This window comes from Tachyglossus aculeatus, chromosome 22 (genome assembly GCF_015852505.1).
Source record: "Tachyglossus aculeatus isolate mTacAcu1 chromosome 22, mTacAcu1.pri, whole genome shotgun sequence".
NCBI classification, from domain to species: domain Eukaryota; kingdom Metazoa; phylum Chordata; class Mammalia; order Monotremata; family Tachyglossidae; genus Tachyglossus; species Tachyglossus aculeatus.
The window spans coordinates 51,088,724-51,105,430 of NC_052087.1; the positions used below are offsets into that span (position 1 = coordinate 51,088,724).

A 16,707-nucleotide genomic window follows, 5' to 3' on the forward strand; every position below is an offset into this window, starting at 1 on the left:
CCTTCCAGGCGATTGATTAAAAGGGAGATCACCTTAGGGTGAGGTGCCGTTGGGGCCGGGAGACACGGCCGCTCCGAGGCCCAGTCCGGAGGGCCAAACGGGAAGTGGGCAGACACCGGGAACGCCGCGTCCGGCGTCGCTTTCAAAAGCGTCCATCCCTTCAAATCCCCTCCCGAGCTACCGGCGACTTCCAGGACCGGCCCCGCCCTGAATGATTCGGTTAGGCCCTTCGAATTAGAGGTGGGGCGAGAAAGGGGGTGCACGGCGTTGCCCAAGGCACAAGTCCGTGGCTGCTCCTCACGCAACCCGGCTTCCCCGGTGGGTTCGGACAAGATGGTGCCCGGGCGGTGGACCCGCCATTGGGGCTGGGGGGGAGAGCCCCTCCGCGACCCTCCCCCGGTGGGCCCGGGGGCTCAGAGGTGGTGGTTGCTCTGGAGCAGGGTGGTAACGGTGTTCTGCAGGGCCACGGCCACCTTCTTGGACGTCTTGCGCAGCAGCGGGCTGTCGGGGTGACGCTCCTTGAGGTGCAGGACGTGGCCCTCCTGGCTGTCGGAGGTGCAGCCGCACTCCTCGCAGACGTAAAGCTTGGCCCGCCGCTCCTTGTAGGCGTACTGCTGCTGGACCCCGTGGATCTTCTTCAGGTGGGACTCCAGCGAGCAGCGCTGCGTGAAGGCTTTGTCGCAAAGGCTGCACTTGTAGGGACGCACGCCTGCCAAGGGGGGATACAAACGAGGAAGGGTCAGAGCCGAGAAGAGGAATGTGGTATTTCTTAATCGCTTACTCTTCGCCAGAGCTGGAGACAAGCAACTCGGGGTGGTCTCTGTCCCACATGGGGCTCATGGTCTCAATCTCCACTTTACAGATGAGGGACCTGAGGCTTAGAGAAGTGAAATGACATGCCCAAGGTCACAAAGAGAAGCAGCGTGGCTCAGTGGAAAGAGCCCGGGCTTGGGAGTCAGAGGTCATGGGTTCTAATCCCGGCTCCAGCACTTGGGTAATCAGATTGTCCCACGTAGGGCTCACAGTCTTCATCCCCATTTTACTGGTGAATAATAATAAGGGTATTAAGCACTTACTAAGTGCAAAACACCGTTCTAGGCGCTGAGGGGGGATACAAGGTGATCAGGTTATCCCACAGGGGGCTCAGTCTTCATCCCCATTTTGCAGATGAGGGAACCAAGGCCCAGAGATGTGAAGTGACTTGCCCAAGGTCACACGGCTGACAATTGGCGGAGTGTCGGGATTCCTAGTGAGCATTTCTCTGTCTCCCCCTTTTAGACTGTGAGCCCACTGTTGGGTAGGGACTGTCTCTATATGTTGCCAACTTGGACTTCCCAAGCGCTTAGTACAGTGCTCTGCACACAGTAAGCGCTCAATAAATACGATTGATTGATTGATTGATTGATTGTCTGCTGTGTGACCTTGGGCAAGTCACTTCACTTCTCTGTGCCTCAGTTACCTCATCTGGAAAATGGGGATTAAGACTGTGAGCCCCACCTGGGACAACCTGATTACCTTGTATCCCCTCAGCGCTTAGAACAGCACTTGGCACATAGTAAGTGCTTAACAAATACCATCATAGTAATAATGATGGTACTTGTGCATTATTATCATTTGTTCATTATACCATTATTGTGATGGTATTATTATTATGATGGCAGAGCCAGGATGAGAACCCATGACCTTCGGACTCCCAGGAACATGCTCTTTCCACTACGTGAGCTCCTTGTGGGCAGGGAATGGGTCCATTATACTGTTCTATTGTACTCCCTCAAGCGCTTCGTACAGTGCCCTGCACACAGTAAGCGCTCACTATATACGGCTGACTCTACAAAGACAAAAAGGCGTTCCCCAACTGGGCCCTAGTTTCCTCCTCTCCCATTCCCTTCTGCATTACCCTTGCTCTCGGATATTTTAGGTTATTTTAGAGCTTACTATATGCCAGGCACTGTACTAAGCGCTGCGGTAGATACAAGAGAATCAGGTTGGACACAGTCCCTCAGGGGCCTCATGGTCTTAATCCCCATTTTACAGATGGGGGAACTGAGGTCCACAGACGTGAAGTGACTTGCCCAAGGTCACACAGCAGACAGTTGGTGGAGGCAGGATTAGAATCCAGATCCTTCTGACACCCAGGCCCAGGCTCTATCCACTAGGCCACGCTGCCTCACCCTTATTTGCACTGCCACACCATAGCCCCACAACGTTTACGTCCATAATCGTGGTTTCTACAGTGTATTTCTATTACTGTCTGTCTCCCCTTCTAGACAGTAAGCTCATTGTGGGCAGGTAACCGGTCTACCAACTCTGACATACTGGACTCCCCCAAGCACTTAGTCCAGTGACCTTCATGTCATCCCTCTAGACTGTAAGCTCATCTCTTGACCATAAGCACTTAGTACAGTTCTCTGCCCCATGATAAGGGCTCAATAAATACCGCTGGTTGAATAATAATGATGGCATTTGTTAAGCGCTTACTATGTGCGAAGCACTGTTCTAAGCACTGGGGGGGATACAAGGTGATCAGGTTGTCCCATGTGGGGCTCACAGTCTTCATCACCATTTTACAGATGAGGTAACTGAGGCACAGAGAAGTTAAGTGGCTTGCCCAAGGTCACACAGCTGACAAGTGGTGGAGCCAGGATTCGAACCCATGACCTCTGACTCCCAAGCCCGGGCTCCTTCCACTGAGCCATGCTGCTTCTCAGCATTGAATGACGTAAGTACACAGATTGAGTCACCCAAGGGTCAGGAACGGTGTCTTAATTCTCTCCCAGCACTTAGTATAGTGCTGTGCACATAGTTAAGCATTTACTATATCCCATTATTATTATTACGACTACTACCCTGTATATGGGGCTTTGAGATCCTCAGGACAGCCTAGTGAAGAGATCCCGGCCCTGCTGGCTGCTTCATGTGTGACCTGACTTCTCTGGGCCTCGGTCCTCTCTTCTGATAAACAGGGATTTTAGACTGTGAGCCCACTGTTGGGTAGGGACTGTCTCTATATGTTGCCAACTTGTACTTCCCAAGCGCTTAGGACAGTGCTCTGCACACAGTAAGCGCTCAATAAACATGATTGATTGATTGATTGATTGACTCCCTGTTCTACCTCCCCACTTAGGACCGCGAGCTCTGTGGGGGACAGGGATTGGGTCAGAATTGCTTATCTTGTATCTGCCCCAGCGCTTAGCCTATAGTAAGCTCTTCCCAACTACCACAACTACTATTATTATTACGATTTCCATTCACTGTCCCCTCAAATCACCTTGCCCCCTCCTACCTCACCTTGCTACTCTCCTACTACAACCCAGCCCTCACTCCTCTAACGCCAACCTTCTCACCGCACTTCAATCGTATCTCTCTCTCAATATCATCATCATCATCATCAATTGTATTTATTGAGCGCTTACTATGTGCAGAGCACTGTACTAAGCGCTTGGGAAGTACAAATTGGCAACATATAGAGACAGTCCCTACCCAACATTGGGCTCACAGTCTAAAAGGGGGAGACAGAGAACAAAACCAAACATACTAACAAAATCAAATAAATAGAATAGATATGTACAAGTAAAATAAATAAATAAATAAATAGAGTAATAAATATGTACAAACATATATACATATATACAGGTGCTGTGGGGAAGGGAAGGAGGGAAGATGGGGGGGATGGAGAGGGGGACGAGGGGGAGAGGAAGGAAGGGGCTCAGTGTGGGAAGGCCTCCTGGAGGAGGTGAGCTCTCAGCAGGGACTTGAAGGGAGGAAGAGCCTACCCCTGGCCTCGAACACCCTCCCTCTTCATACCTGACAGGCAATGACTCTCCTCTGCTTCAAAGCCTCATTGAAGGCCCATCTCCTCCACGAGGCCTTCCCTGACTAAGCCCTCATTTCCTTTTCTTCCACTCCCTTCTGCGTCACCCTGACTTGCTCCCTTTATTCATTCCCTCCCACCGGCCCCAAGGCACGTACATCCCTATCCATCATTTATTTATTTCTATGTCTGTCTCCCCCTCTAGACTGTGAGCTCGCTGTGGGCAGGGAATGTGTAATCTTTTCATTTCTATTAATGTCTGTCTCCCCTCTAGACTACCAGTTCGTTGTGGACAGAGTATGTGTAATCTTTTCATTCTATGTCGGCCTCCCCCTCTAGACTGTGAGCTCGCTGTGGGCAGGGAATGTGTAATCTTTTCATTTCTATTACTGTCTGTCTCCCCCTCTAGACTACCAGTTCGTTGTGGACAGAGTATGCGTAATCTTTTCATTCTATGTTGGCCTCCCCCTCTAGATTGTGAGCTCGCTGTGGGCAGGGAATGTGTAATCTTTTCATTTCTATTAATGTCTGTCTCCCCCTCTAGACTACCAGTTTGTTGTGGACAGAGTATGCGTAATCTTTTCATTCTATGTCGGCCTCCCCCTCTAGACTGTGAGCTCGCTGTGGGCAGGGAATGTGTAATCTTATCATTTCTATTAATGTCTGTCTCCCCCTCTAGACTACCAGTTCGTTGTGGACAGAGTATGTGTAATCTTTTCATTTCTCTTAACGTCTACCTCCCCCTCTAGACTGTAAGTTCGTTCTGGGCAGCGAATATGTCTGTTTATTGTTCTACTGTCCTCTCCCATGCGCCTAGTACAGTGCCCTGCACACAGTAAGCACTCAACAAATACGACTGACTGATGGAATGACTGGCCACAGGCCGCTGGGAGTAGCAGGGCCAGTCATTCCCTGGCCCGGAGGGATGAGGGGATTGGGCCTCACCGGTGTGCGTGCGGACGTGTCTCTTGAGGTCAAAGGTGTCGTTGAAACCCTTGCCGCAATACGTGCACAGGTGCCTCTTGACGTCGTTGTGACACTTCATGTGGCGGTTTAGCATGCGTTGGTAGGTGAAGCCCTTCTGGCAGATGTGGCAAGTGAAGAGGTCCCCGCTGGGACTGTCACCCAATGTCACCTACGGGAGACAGGGAGAAATTCATGGCGGCGGTTATAATAATTAACGGTAATCACAGCACTCATTCAGCGCTTACTATGTGCCAAGCACAGTTCTACGCGCTGGGGTAGATACAAGTTCATTAAGTTGGACACAGTCCCTGTCCCGCATGGGGCTCACGCTCTTAACCCCACTTTACAGGTGAGGTAACTAAAGCTTGGAGAAGTAAAGTAACTTGCCTAAGGTCACACAGCAGACAAGTGGTGGAGCCAGGATTAGAAGCCAAGTCATCATATTCATCATCAATCGTATTTATTGAGCGCTTACTGTGTGCAGAGCACTGTACTAAGCACTTGGGAAGTACAAGTTGGCAACATATAGAGACAGTCCCTATCCAATAGTGGGCTCACAGTCTAAAAAGTCCTTCAAAAGCCCAGACCCGGGCTTTATCCACGAAGCCATGCTGCTTCTTATGTCCGTATCTGTAATCTTGTTTATTTCTAGTAATGTCTGTCTCCCCATCTAGACTGTAAGATCATTGTGGGCGGGGAACGTGTCTGTTTATTACTCTAGCAGTGGACTCTCCCAAGCACTTAGTACAGTGCTTTGCACACAATAAGCGCTCAATAAATACAACGAATTAATGAATGAATGACTAGCCATTCTCCAAGTGGAACCGTGGGCATTAAAGGGCAACCTTTACCCCCAATTCTGAGGGCAGAGTGGCTTAATGGAAAGAGCACAGGCGCGGAGTCAGCAGAGCTGGGTTCTACTTCCTGGCCTGCTGAGTGACCCTGGGCAGGTCACTTCACTTCTCCGGACCTCGGTTTCCTCATCTGCAAAATGGGGATTCAATCCCCATTCTCCCTCCTACTTACACTGTCTTATGTGGGAAATAATAATAGTAATGATGGCATTTGTTAAGCGCTTACTATGTGTGAAGCACTGTTCTAAGTGCTCGGGGGATACAAGATGATCAGGTTGTCCCACGTGGGGCTCGCAGTCTTCATCCCCATTTTACAGATGAGGGAACTGAGGCTCAGGGAAGTGAAGTGACTTGCCCAAAGCCACACAGCTGACAAGTGGCAGAGCCGGGATTAGAAACCATGACCTCTGACTCCCAAGCCCGCGCTCTTTCCACTGAGCCACGCTGCTTCTCTGATGATCTCGAATCTACCCCGGAGCTTAGTACAGCGCTTCGCACAGAGTAAGTGCTCAACAAAGAAACTAATTATTATCATTATTATTATACCTCAGATTGTGAGCCCCATGTGAGACAGAGACTGTGTCTGACCTGATTAACTGGTATCTCCCCCAGCACTTAGTATGGTGCTTGACACATAGTAAGCGCTTAACAAATACCCATATTATTATTATTATTATTTCCACCGTGCTCTGTATATGTGTTCAGAAAATAATAATTATAACAAGAATACTTGTTAAGTGCTTATTCACGTGTTAGGCACTGTACTAAAAGCTAGGGCAGACACAAGCTAATCAGGTTGGACGTAATCGCCACTGATTGGTTGGACTGACACCACATTTACTCCCTTTAGGGAAAAAGGATTCCCTCCCTTCAGGTTTACACACCTCCACAACGCTTCTTCCCTCCTCTCTTCCCGTTTCCTCTCCCTCTGCTAGGACTTCTCTTTGCTGCCAGCACCCCAATTTCTTCCTCCTCCTTCTCCTCCTCCCTTTTACGGGGCCCCTCCTTACAGCTCAGAGTTCTCGGGGAACCGAGCCAGCAAACCCCACAATTCTGATAATCCCTCTATTAGCCCTGGATGCTTAAAAATAGCCATCTTTATCCTCAGCACTATTTTGCTGGTGGAGAGTAGGTGGCAAGGCTGCGGGTGAAGGTGAAACTTGGCTAGGAGAGGGGTGTGGGTGACTGGCAGCTTGCTGTGGGCAGGGAATGTCTCTGTTTATTGTTCTGTTATATTCTCCTAAGCGCTAAGGACACTGCTTTGCCCATGATAACCAATAAATAAGGTTGAATGAATGAAGGTTTGGGCGTAGGGAAAGACACGCACTGTCTTGACAGTCCTGGACTTCAAAGTATCAGGGGCCTGTCAGAGTCCCCGGGCTGTGAGAAGCCAACGAAACAGCTTTTTGGCTCGGGAGGTTGGAAAACTAATTCGCTTCCCACAATGGGGTCATTGTAAGACTCCTGCCAGATTCCTTAAGGGAAGCAGCATGGCCTAATGGATAAAGAACAGGCCTCGGAGTCAGAAGGAGCTGGGTTCAAATCCCACTCCACCACTTGTGTCCGCTGCATGACCCTGGGCAAGTCACTTTACTAGGCCTCATCTGTAAAATGGGCATGAAGACTGTGAGCCCCATGTGGGATAGGGACTGCGTCCAACCTAATTAGCTTGTATCTATCTACCTAGTGCTTAGAACAGGGCTTTAAGAGTAAGCGCTTAACAAGTAACATTATTATTATTATTATTAGATACCTATCAGGAAATCCTGGACCAACCAAACCAGCAGTTGTTTACCACCTCCTAGAAAGCAGCAGCCAGGGTGCGTGCTGCTGCTGTGGAGCTAACCACTGGGAAGCCGGTCCCTTCTTCCTCCCCGCCAAAAAAAGATGATGATGATAATAATAACAATAATAACTGAGGTAATTGTTAAGTGCTTACTATATTCCAGGCACTGTACTAAGAGCTGGGGTGGATAAAAGCAAAATGGGTTGGGCACAATCAATGTCCCACATGGGGCTCCCAGTATCAATTCCCAGTTTACAGCTGAGGGAACTGAAGCCCAGAGAAGTGAAGAGACTTGCCCAAGGTCACACGGCACGTAAGTGGCGGAGCCAGAATTAGAACCCATGACCTTCTGACTCCAACGCCCGGGCTCTATCCAACGTGGCTCAGTGGAAAGAGCCTGGGCTTTGGAGTCAGAGGTCACGGGTTCGAATCCAGGCTCCGCCACATGTCTGCTGTGTGACCTTGGGCAAGTCACTTAACTTCTCTGAGCCTCAGTTACCTCATCTGTAAAATGGGGATTAAGATTGTGAGCCCCCCGTGGGACAACCCGATCACCTTGTAACCTTCCCAGCGCTTAGAACAGTGCTGTGCACATAGTAAGCGCTCAATAAATGCCACCGTCGTCATCATCATCATCATCATCATCCAAGGCAGTACCTGATTCCAAATCTATACATATATTTTAATGTCTGTCTCCCCCTCTAAACTGTAAGCTCTTTGTGGGCAGGGAACACATCTACCAACTATGGTGTAATCAATCAATCAATGGTATTTATTGAGCACTCACTGTGTGCAGAGCACTGTACTAAGCGCTTAGAAGAGAACAATATAACAGTGCTGGTTGACCCATTCCTGGCCCACAATGAGTTTACAGTCTAAAGTTTACAGTCTCCCCTCTAAAGGGGGAGACAGACATTAATAGAAATGAACAAATTATGGCTATTGACAGAAGTGCTAAGGGGCTGAGGAAGGGGTGAATAAAGAGAGTAAATCCAAGTGTCCTCTCCCAAGTGCTTAAAACACAGTAAGCACTCAATAAATTCCACTGATTAATTACACACTGCTGTTTCCCCTAGCTGTCACCGATTTTAACGTTGGTCTCCCCGACTAAACTGCAAGCTCCTGGAGGGTGTGGCTCAGTGGAAAGATTCCGGGATTTGGAGTCAGAGATCATGGGTTCAAATCCCAGCCCCGCCACCTGTCAGCTGTGTGACTTTGGGCAAGTCACAGTTGCCCAAACTGTGCCTCAGTTACCTCATCTGTAAAATGGGGATTAAGCCTGTGAGCCCCAGGTGGGACAACCTGATCACCTTGTAACCTCCACAGAGCTTAGAACAGTGCTTTGCACACAGTAAGCGCTTAATAAAAACCATTATTATTATTATGTCGACCAACTCCACTGTAATGAATTCTCCCAATAGCTTAGTACAGCGCTTGGCACTCAGTAGGTGCTCAATAAATGGCACCCTTTGATGGACTGCCTTAGCTAAGTGGAGGGATCCATCAGGCCTGTCCAGAGGAGCTGCAAAGTTTCACCCTCTGGAAGGGGGTCTCATTTCCTCCTGTGATGCTTGCGAATTTAAAAGACAGCTGTGTAATCTAAGGGTTCAGCTGAGTATGGGAAATCAATCCTCTCTGAGAGGGAGAGGGGCAAGTTGCCCTGTCCCTTTCCAAACCCCTAAATAAGAATAACTGTGGTATTTGTGAAGCACTTACTATGTGCCAGGCGCTGGGGTAACAATAAGCATAATAATTATGGTCTTTGTTAAGTACTTACTAGGTGCCAGGCATTGCACTAAGCTCTGGAGTGGTTACAAGCAAAGTAGGTTGGACACAGTTCCTGCCCCAAATAGGGCTCACAGTCTTTATCCCCATTTTACAGATGAGGCCACTGAGGCCCAGAGAAGTGAAGTGACTTACCCAAGGTCACACAGCAGAAAAGCAATAATAATAATTATTATTTGTTAAGCACTTACTATGTGCCAGGCACTGTACTAAGCACTGGGGTAGATACAAGGAAATTATGTTGGACACAGTCCCTCTCCCACGTGGGGCTCACAGTCTCAATCCCTACTTTACAGATGAGGTAATTGAGGCACAGAGAAGTAAAGTGACTTGCCCAAGGTCACACACCAGACAAGTGGCACATAATAATAATAATAATAATGGTATTTGTTAAGCAATAATAATAATAACAATAATGATGGTATTTGTTAAGCGCTTAATATGTGCAAAGCACTTTTCTAAGCACTGGGGGGATCCAAGGTGATCAGGATGTCCCACATGGGGCTCACAGTCTTAATCCCCATTTTACAGATGAGGTAACTAAGGCACAGAGAAGTTAAGTGACTTGTCCAAAGTCACACAGCCGATAAGTGATGGAGCTGGGATTAGAACCCATGACCTCCAGGGATGACCTTCTGATTCCAAGGCCTGTGCTCTAGTCATTAGGCCACGTTGCTTCTCTAGAAACAAGATCATCAGATCCCACGTGGGGCTCACTGTCTAAGAAGGAAACAGGGAGTGACTCCCCATTTTCCAGATGAGGGAAATGAGGCCCAGAGAGGCGAAGTGACTTGCCCGAGACAGCACGGCAGACAAGCGGTAGAACCGGGATTAGGGGCCCGGGCTTTTTCCACTAGGCCGTGCTGCTTCTCTAGTTCTGCCACAGGTGCCACGTTCTCGAAGGAGCAAAATGAAGCGTGGTTCTTAGCGGGCACCCTTGCCCGCCCGCCCCACCCGCCCCGGTCGGAAGCCGGCCCTCGTTACCTTCATCTTGGGGCGCAGGAAGTTATGCTCTCTGGCCTGGGAGTCCGGCAGGCGGCCCTGGTCGTCGGCGGGAAGTCGGGCCACGCAGGGCCCCGGGGCGGCTCCGTAGCCGGTGTCCCTCATGCTCATGTCCAGGGCCAGAGGGCACGGAGGGGGTTCCGCCACAGACGGCTCCAAGTCATTGCAGGGTGGCGGCGGACAGAAGCCCAGGCTGACTGCAGGGACGGAAGGGGGACAAGACAGGGGTCAACGTAAGGTCCCAAAACTTCAGGAAGCCCCGGTGGGCATCGGCGAGCCCCGGGAACAGGCCGGGAGGCCGAGCTGGGCCGCCCCCGGTGCCAGCGCACGCTTCCCGCCCCCATTAGGGGTAATTATGGGCGACGCCAGCCAAGCGCCCCGGCCCTCAGACCTGCCCATTGAGTAATTTGTGTTTTAGCGGAACTGGGAGGGCCGAGCCTGCACCGCCAATTATCCACCCAGAGCGGCCCCCCCCCGCCCGTCCGTCCGCCTCCCGTCTCCCGCCTCCCGCCCGGCCTGGGCCGGTCCCACCAGATTCCTGGCGTGAGCCGCCCGCCCCCATAAGGAGAGGGCCCAGCCTCAACCCCACAGGAACGGAGCGAGCCCAACTGGGTTGGGGGCGGGAGGTCAAGGCCTAGCTGCCTGTCCTCCCCATCCTTCCGGAGAGGCGCTGATAATAATAATAATGATAATAATGATTTGGGTATTCGTTAAGTGCTTACTATGCGCCAAGCACTGTTCTAAGAGCTGGGGTAGATACAAGGTAATCAAGTCAGAAACAGTCCCTGTGCCACATTCATTCAATTGTATTTATTGAGCGCTTACTGTGTGCAGAGGACCATATGAGGCTCACAGTTTTAATCCCCATTTTCCAGATGAGGTAATTAAGGGCCAGTGAACTGAAGTGACTGGTCCAAGGTCACAAAGCATGCTGGGATTAGAAACCAGGTCCTTCTGAATCCCGGGCCTGAGCTCTATCCACTAAGCCACACTGCTTCTGATGGGCCCGGACAGCTTTGGGTGGGGTCCCCTACTTCTCTCAGTGGAAAAGAGCACGGGCTTTGGAGTCAGAGGTCAGGGGTTCAAATCCCGGCTCCCCCAATTGTCAGTTGTGTGACTCTGGGCAAGCCACTTCACTTCTTTGTGCCTCAGTTCCCTCATCTGTAAAATGGGGATTAAGATTGTGAGCCCCCGGTGGGACAACCTGATCACCATGTAACCTCCCCAGCGCTTACAACAGTGCTTTGCACATAATAAGCGCTTAATAAATCCCATCATTATTATTATTATTATTCTCTTTGGACCTGGGGAGGGGGGACTACTTCTACTGTCTGCTGTGTGACCTTGGGAAGTCACTTCACTTCTCTGGGCCTCAGTTCCCTCATCTGGAAAATGGGGATTAAGCCCCACGACTGTGTCCAGGACTGTGTCCAACCTGATTAGTTTGTCTCGACCCCAGTGCCTCAGTACACACATAGTAAACGCTTAACAAATACCATAAAATACCATCTGCGAGACTAACAGGAGCCTGGGTCAAGGGCAGACAGGAGCTCAGTGGGGAAGTGGGCGCTTCCACGGGTCAGGGCTCTAAAAATAACTGGAATTTGTTAAGCGCTTACTATGTGCCAAGTTCTGTACTAAGCGCTGGGGCAGATACAAGATCAACAGGTCCCACGTAGGGCTAACAGTCTAAGTAGGGGGGGGAAAAGGATATTCGCTCATTCAACTGTATTTACTGAGCGTTTAGTGTGTGCAGAACGTTTGGAGAGTACAATTCAGCACTAGAGACAATTCCCCGACCACAACTGAAGCCCAGAGAAGTGAAGTGAGTTGCAGATTAGAACCCAAGACCTCTGCCTCCCGGGCCTGAGTGATTTCCACTAGGCTGTACTGTTTTTCCCCACCCCGGTAACCTACCACCACCCAGGCAACTGCCGTTGTCCCCTCCTGCCATCCTTTTTTTCTTTTTTTTAAATGCTATTTGTTAAGCGCCGTGTGCCAGGCACTGTTCTACGTGCTGGGGTGGACGCAAGCTAATCAGGTTGGACACAGTCCCTGTCCCTCATGGGACTCCCGGCAGCATGGCTCAGTGGAAAGAGCCCGGGCTTTGGAGTCAGAGGTCGTGGGTTCAAATCCCGGCTCTGCCACTTGTCAGCTGTGTGACTTTGGGCAAGTCACTTCACTTCTCTGGGCCTCAGTTATCTCATCTGTAAAATGGGGGTGAAGACTGTGAGTCCCCCGTGGGACAACCTGATCACCTTGTAACCTCCCCGGCGCTTAGAACAGTGCTTTGCACATAGTAGGCGCTTAATAAATGCCATCATTATTATTATTATTTTCCAGATGAGGGAACTGAGGCCCAGAGCAGTAAAGTGACTTGCCCAAGGTCACCCAGCTCCCAAGCGGCCGAGCTGGAATGAGAACCCCGGTCCTCCCCGAGCCGGCCTTGTCACACCCCGGTTTCTCAGCGGGAGGTGGGGGGTGGACGGGGTGCGCCTGGGGTTCCGGGCGGGCGCCAGCCGACAGGCCGGGAGAGGGTGAGGCGGGGCGGAGGTGAGAGGAAGCGGCAGGTGGAACGGCAGTAACAGTCTCCCGGGCGGCCTGCCCGGCGGTTATGCAAGCCACCCCCGCGCCGAGGACCGCTTGCTGTGGCAGGGCGAGGGGTGGGTCCCCCCCCGACGGCGGCGGCAGTACCGATACCTGGCAGGCGCCGAGGCTGCCACTCCCCGAGGCTGCTGCTCACGCTAGGCCTGGGTCCCGGACCCACCCCCGCCTCGCCTGCCAACGCCGCCGGATCCCGGGCCCGGCTGGGTCAGCGGCGGCGGTGGCGGTCCCCTCTCCCCCAAGTCCTTTCCGGGGTCTGGGGCCTCCAGGGGATCCTGGGGGCAGAAAGCAGTTCATCTTCTGAGGACTCCTGTGCTACGTGTCGCCATTTTTCATTCGTTCCATTGTATTTATTGAGCGCTTACTGTGTGCACAGCACTGTACTAACCCCTTGGGAGAGGACAACCATAAACGGACACATTCCCTGCCCACAACAATCCTCAAGGAATTTAGGATCCTGGAATGCCCTTCCTCTGCCCATCCGCCAAGCTAGCTCTCTTCCTCCCTTCAAGGCCCTACTGAGAGCTCACCTCCTCCAGGAGGCCTTCCCACACTCAGCCCCTTCCTTCCTCTCCCCCTCGTCCCCCTCTCCATCCCCCCCATCTTACCTCCTTCCCTTCTCCACAGCACCTGTATATATGTATATATGTTTGTACATATTTATTACTCTATTTATTTTACTTGTACATATCTATTCTATTTATTTTATTTTGTTAGTATGTTTGGTTTTGTTCTCTGTCTCCCCCTTTTAGACTGTGAACCCACTGTTGGGTAGGGACTTTCTCTACATGTTGCCAATTTGCACTTCCCAAGCGCTTAGTTCAGTGCTCTGCACATAGTAAGCGCTCAATAAATACGACTGATGATGATGATGATTGGTCAATCAGTCGTATTTATTGAGCGCTTTCTGTGTGCCGAGCACTGTACTAAGCGTATGGGAGAGTTTAACAGACACATTCTCTACCCACAGCCAGCTTACAGTCTAGAGAGGGGAGACAAATAAATAAATGACGGCTATGTACCTAAGTGCTGTGGGGCCAGGAGGAGGGAAGAACGAAGGGAGGAGGTCAGGGCGACGCAGAAGGGAGTGGGAGAAGAGGAAAGGAGGGGCTACGTCTGGGAAGGCCTCTCAGAGCACTGTACTAAGCATTCGGGAGAGGACAACACAACAGAGTTGGCCAATCCGTTCCCTGCCCACGACGAGTTTACAGTCTACAGAATCTACCCACCATCTCTCAAATCCAACAGCCACACACTGGTGGAACGGGGAAGAGAGGGAAGAGGGGCGACGTGACACATCGGTACGAAAAGGAGGCTGCGTGGCCTAGTCCAACCCCATTAGCTTGTATCCACCCTAGCGCTTAGAACAGTGCTTGACACGTAATAAGCGTGGAGAGAGCACGGGCTTGGGAGTCGGGTCTTCGGTTCTAATCCTGGCTCTGCCACTTGTCAGTTGTGTGACTTTGGGCAAGTCACTTACCTTCTCTATGCCTCAGTTATCTCACCTGTAAAATGGGGATTAAGACTGTGAGCGCCATGTGGGACAACCTGATTACCTTGTTTCTACTCCAGTGCTTAGAACAATGCTTGGCACATAGTAAGCGCTTAACAAATACCATTATTATTATTATTATTATTATTATTATTATTATTAACAAATACCATCATCAACTGGTGGGCGGGTGGGGTGGCCAGTCCACAGGGTCCTCCTTTTAAAAGCCCATCTCCTCCATAAGGCCTTCCCTAACTAATCTTTCATCTCCCCATCTTCTCCGTGGCCTAGCCTCTTCAGTCTGGCCCTCCGAAGCCCTATGATCCCCTCCCCACCCCTGAACTGATGAACATGAACACGAACATAAACATCCAAAGCCCAACCTCTGTCACGTCCCCTACCCTGAACTGATTTTAATGCCTGTCTTTTCCCCGGGGAGATTTTATTGTCAGCCCCACAGCACTTATGAGCCTATCCGTAATTTATTTCTATTAATGTCTGTCTCCCCATTCTAGACTGTAAGCTGGCTGTGGACAGGGAATGTGTGTGTTGCACTCTCCCATATGCTTAGTACAGTGCTTGGCACACAGAAAGCGCTCAATAAATACTGATTTATACTGATACTGATACTGATACTGACTGATTGACCAATCCTAAATTCCTTGAGGGCAGGGATCACCCAAGTACATTATTCAGTATAGCACAGCCTGAGGGACTACTGCTTCTTCCCAAAGGAGACTCCCCTTTGAGGGGGCTTGAGGAACAGGGGGGAAGGGGATCGACCGAAAGAAAAGGATGAGAGTGAGAGAAAGAGGGAGTGAGGCGAGGAGGGGGGAGGAAGAGAGAATTCTAAAGCGCTGAGGTTTCAGGGGAGGCCCCGGTCCTCGCCCCCTCAAAACACAAGAGTCGTCTGACGGGGAGCATAATTCACCCAACCACCCAGAACCCGTTCGACTGGCGTCCCAGCGGGCTTTAATAAGCCACCTCATTCCACTGGCTGATTCACCCGCTCCCTGGCCCGGCCTTGTCTCCGAGGCCCTGAGTCTCTCCCACCTCCGGGTTCCGGGGTAGGGCCGGAGACGGGATCCCAGTTCCGAAGGGCCCCCGTTTTCCCTCAGAACACTTTTGGTTTCAGTCCCCACACAGCAGTTCACCAGAGGGAGGACAGTTCAGAGTCCGGAGGAAGAGGAACAGAAGAGGCCTAGTGGGAAGAGACCGGGCCTGGGAGTTAGAGAGACCGCGGTTCTAGTCCTAACTCCGCTCCTTGTCCGCTGTGGGACCTTGGGCAAGTCGCTTCGCTTCTCCGGGCCTCGGTGCCCTCATCTGGAAAATGAAGGAGTCTTATGCGGCACGGGGTCTGTGTCCAACCTGATGATCCTGTATGTACCCCAGAGCTTGGTACAGTGCTTGGCACATAGTAAGCGCCTGAGAGGTAGCATTGGGCTCGTTTCCGATGCCCAGATGGCACCTGTCGGGTCTTCCGATTGGTTGTTCAAGAAATCCCCCGCCCAGGATGTGGACTCTCACTTTGGGCAGGGAACGTGTCTACCAACTCTGTTATATTGTAAACTGGTTAGTACGGTTAGTACGGTGCTCTACATACAGTAAGCGCTCGATAAATACCACTGATTGAATGAATCCACCACCAAACTCCCCTGTCGTCATTTCCCTGCAACAACTAGGATTCTGTCGGCTGTTACTCGGCGGCGGGGTGGGGGTGGGGGGTCTTCCCATTAGGAGAAGAATTACAGGAAGATTCATTCATTCAATTGTATTTATTGAGCGCTTACTGTGTGCAGAACTCTGTACTAAGCGCTTGAGAGAGCCCAATACAACAATAAACAGACACATTCCCCACCCACAACAACCTCCTTCCTACTGATACCGGGAGTCCCATGGGAGACAGGGACAGCGCTCGACCTGATCATCCCGTATCGACCCCAGCGTTTAGTACAGTGCCTGCCACGTAGAAAGGGCTGAACAAATACTACAATTATTATGTTATTTCAATTGTATTTATTGAGCGCTTACTGTGTGCAGAACTCTGTACTAAGCGCTTGAGAGAGCCCAATACAACAATAAACAGACACATTCCCCACCCACAACAACCTCCTTCCTACTGATACCGGGAGTCCCATGGGAGACAGGGACAGCGCTCGACCTGATCATCCCGTATCGACCCCAGCGTTTAGTACAGTGCCTGCCACGTAGAAAGGGCTGAACAAATACTACAATTATTACTGTTATTTTCATGATCTCATTTGAGGGCTCTCAAAACCACCCATTCTGCGGTAACGCTAGAACTGAGGGACTCCCCTCAATTGTATTTCTTGGGCGCTTACAAGGGGCAGAGCACTTGAGTCCAATACATCAGACATCTAGACATCGGGTCTAGACGGACAGCAGA

General features: G+C 50.9%; 1 protein-coding gene across 1 annotated transcript in view; it reads right to left on the bottom strand.

The window, feature by feature from the left end:
- Positions 1–413: 413 nt before the first annotated feature.
- The window catches only part of OVOL1 (ovo like transcriptional repressor 1), a 34,827-nt gene continuing 18,533 nt past the window's right edge, over positions 414–16,707 (bottom strand). Inside the window, exons 2-4 of the mRNA XM_038765137.1 lie at positions 10,187–10,401; positions 4,757–4,946; positions 414–709 (exon numbers count right to left, since the gene is read on the bottom strand). Coding sequence (XP_038621065.1) covers positions 414–709; positions 4,757–4,946; positions 10,187–10,401 — 701 coding nt within the window. The remainder of the gene's footprint in view (positions 710–4,756; positions 4,947–10,186; positions 10,402–16,707) is intronic.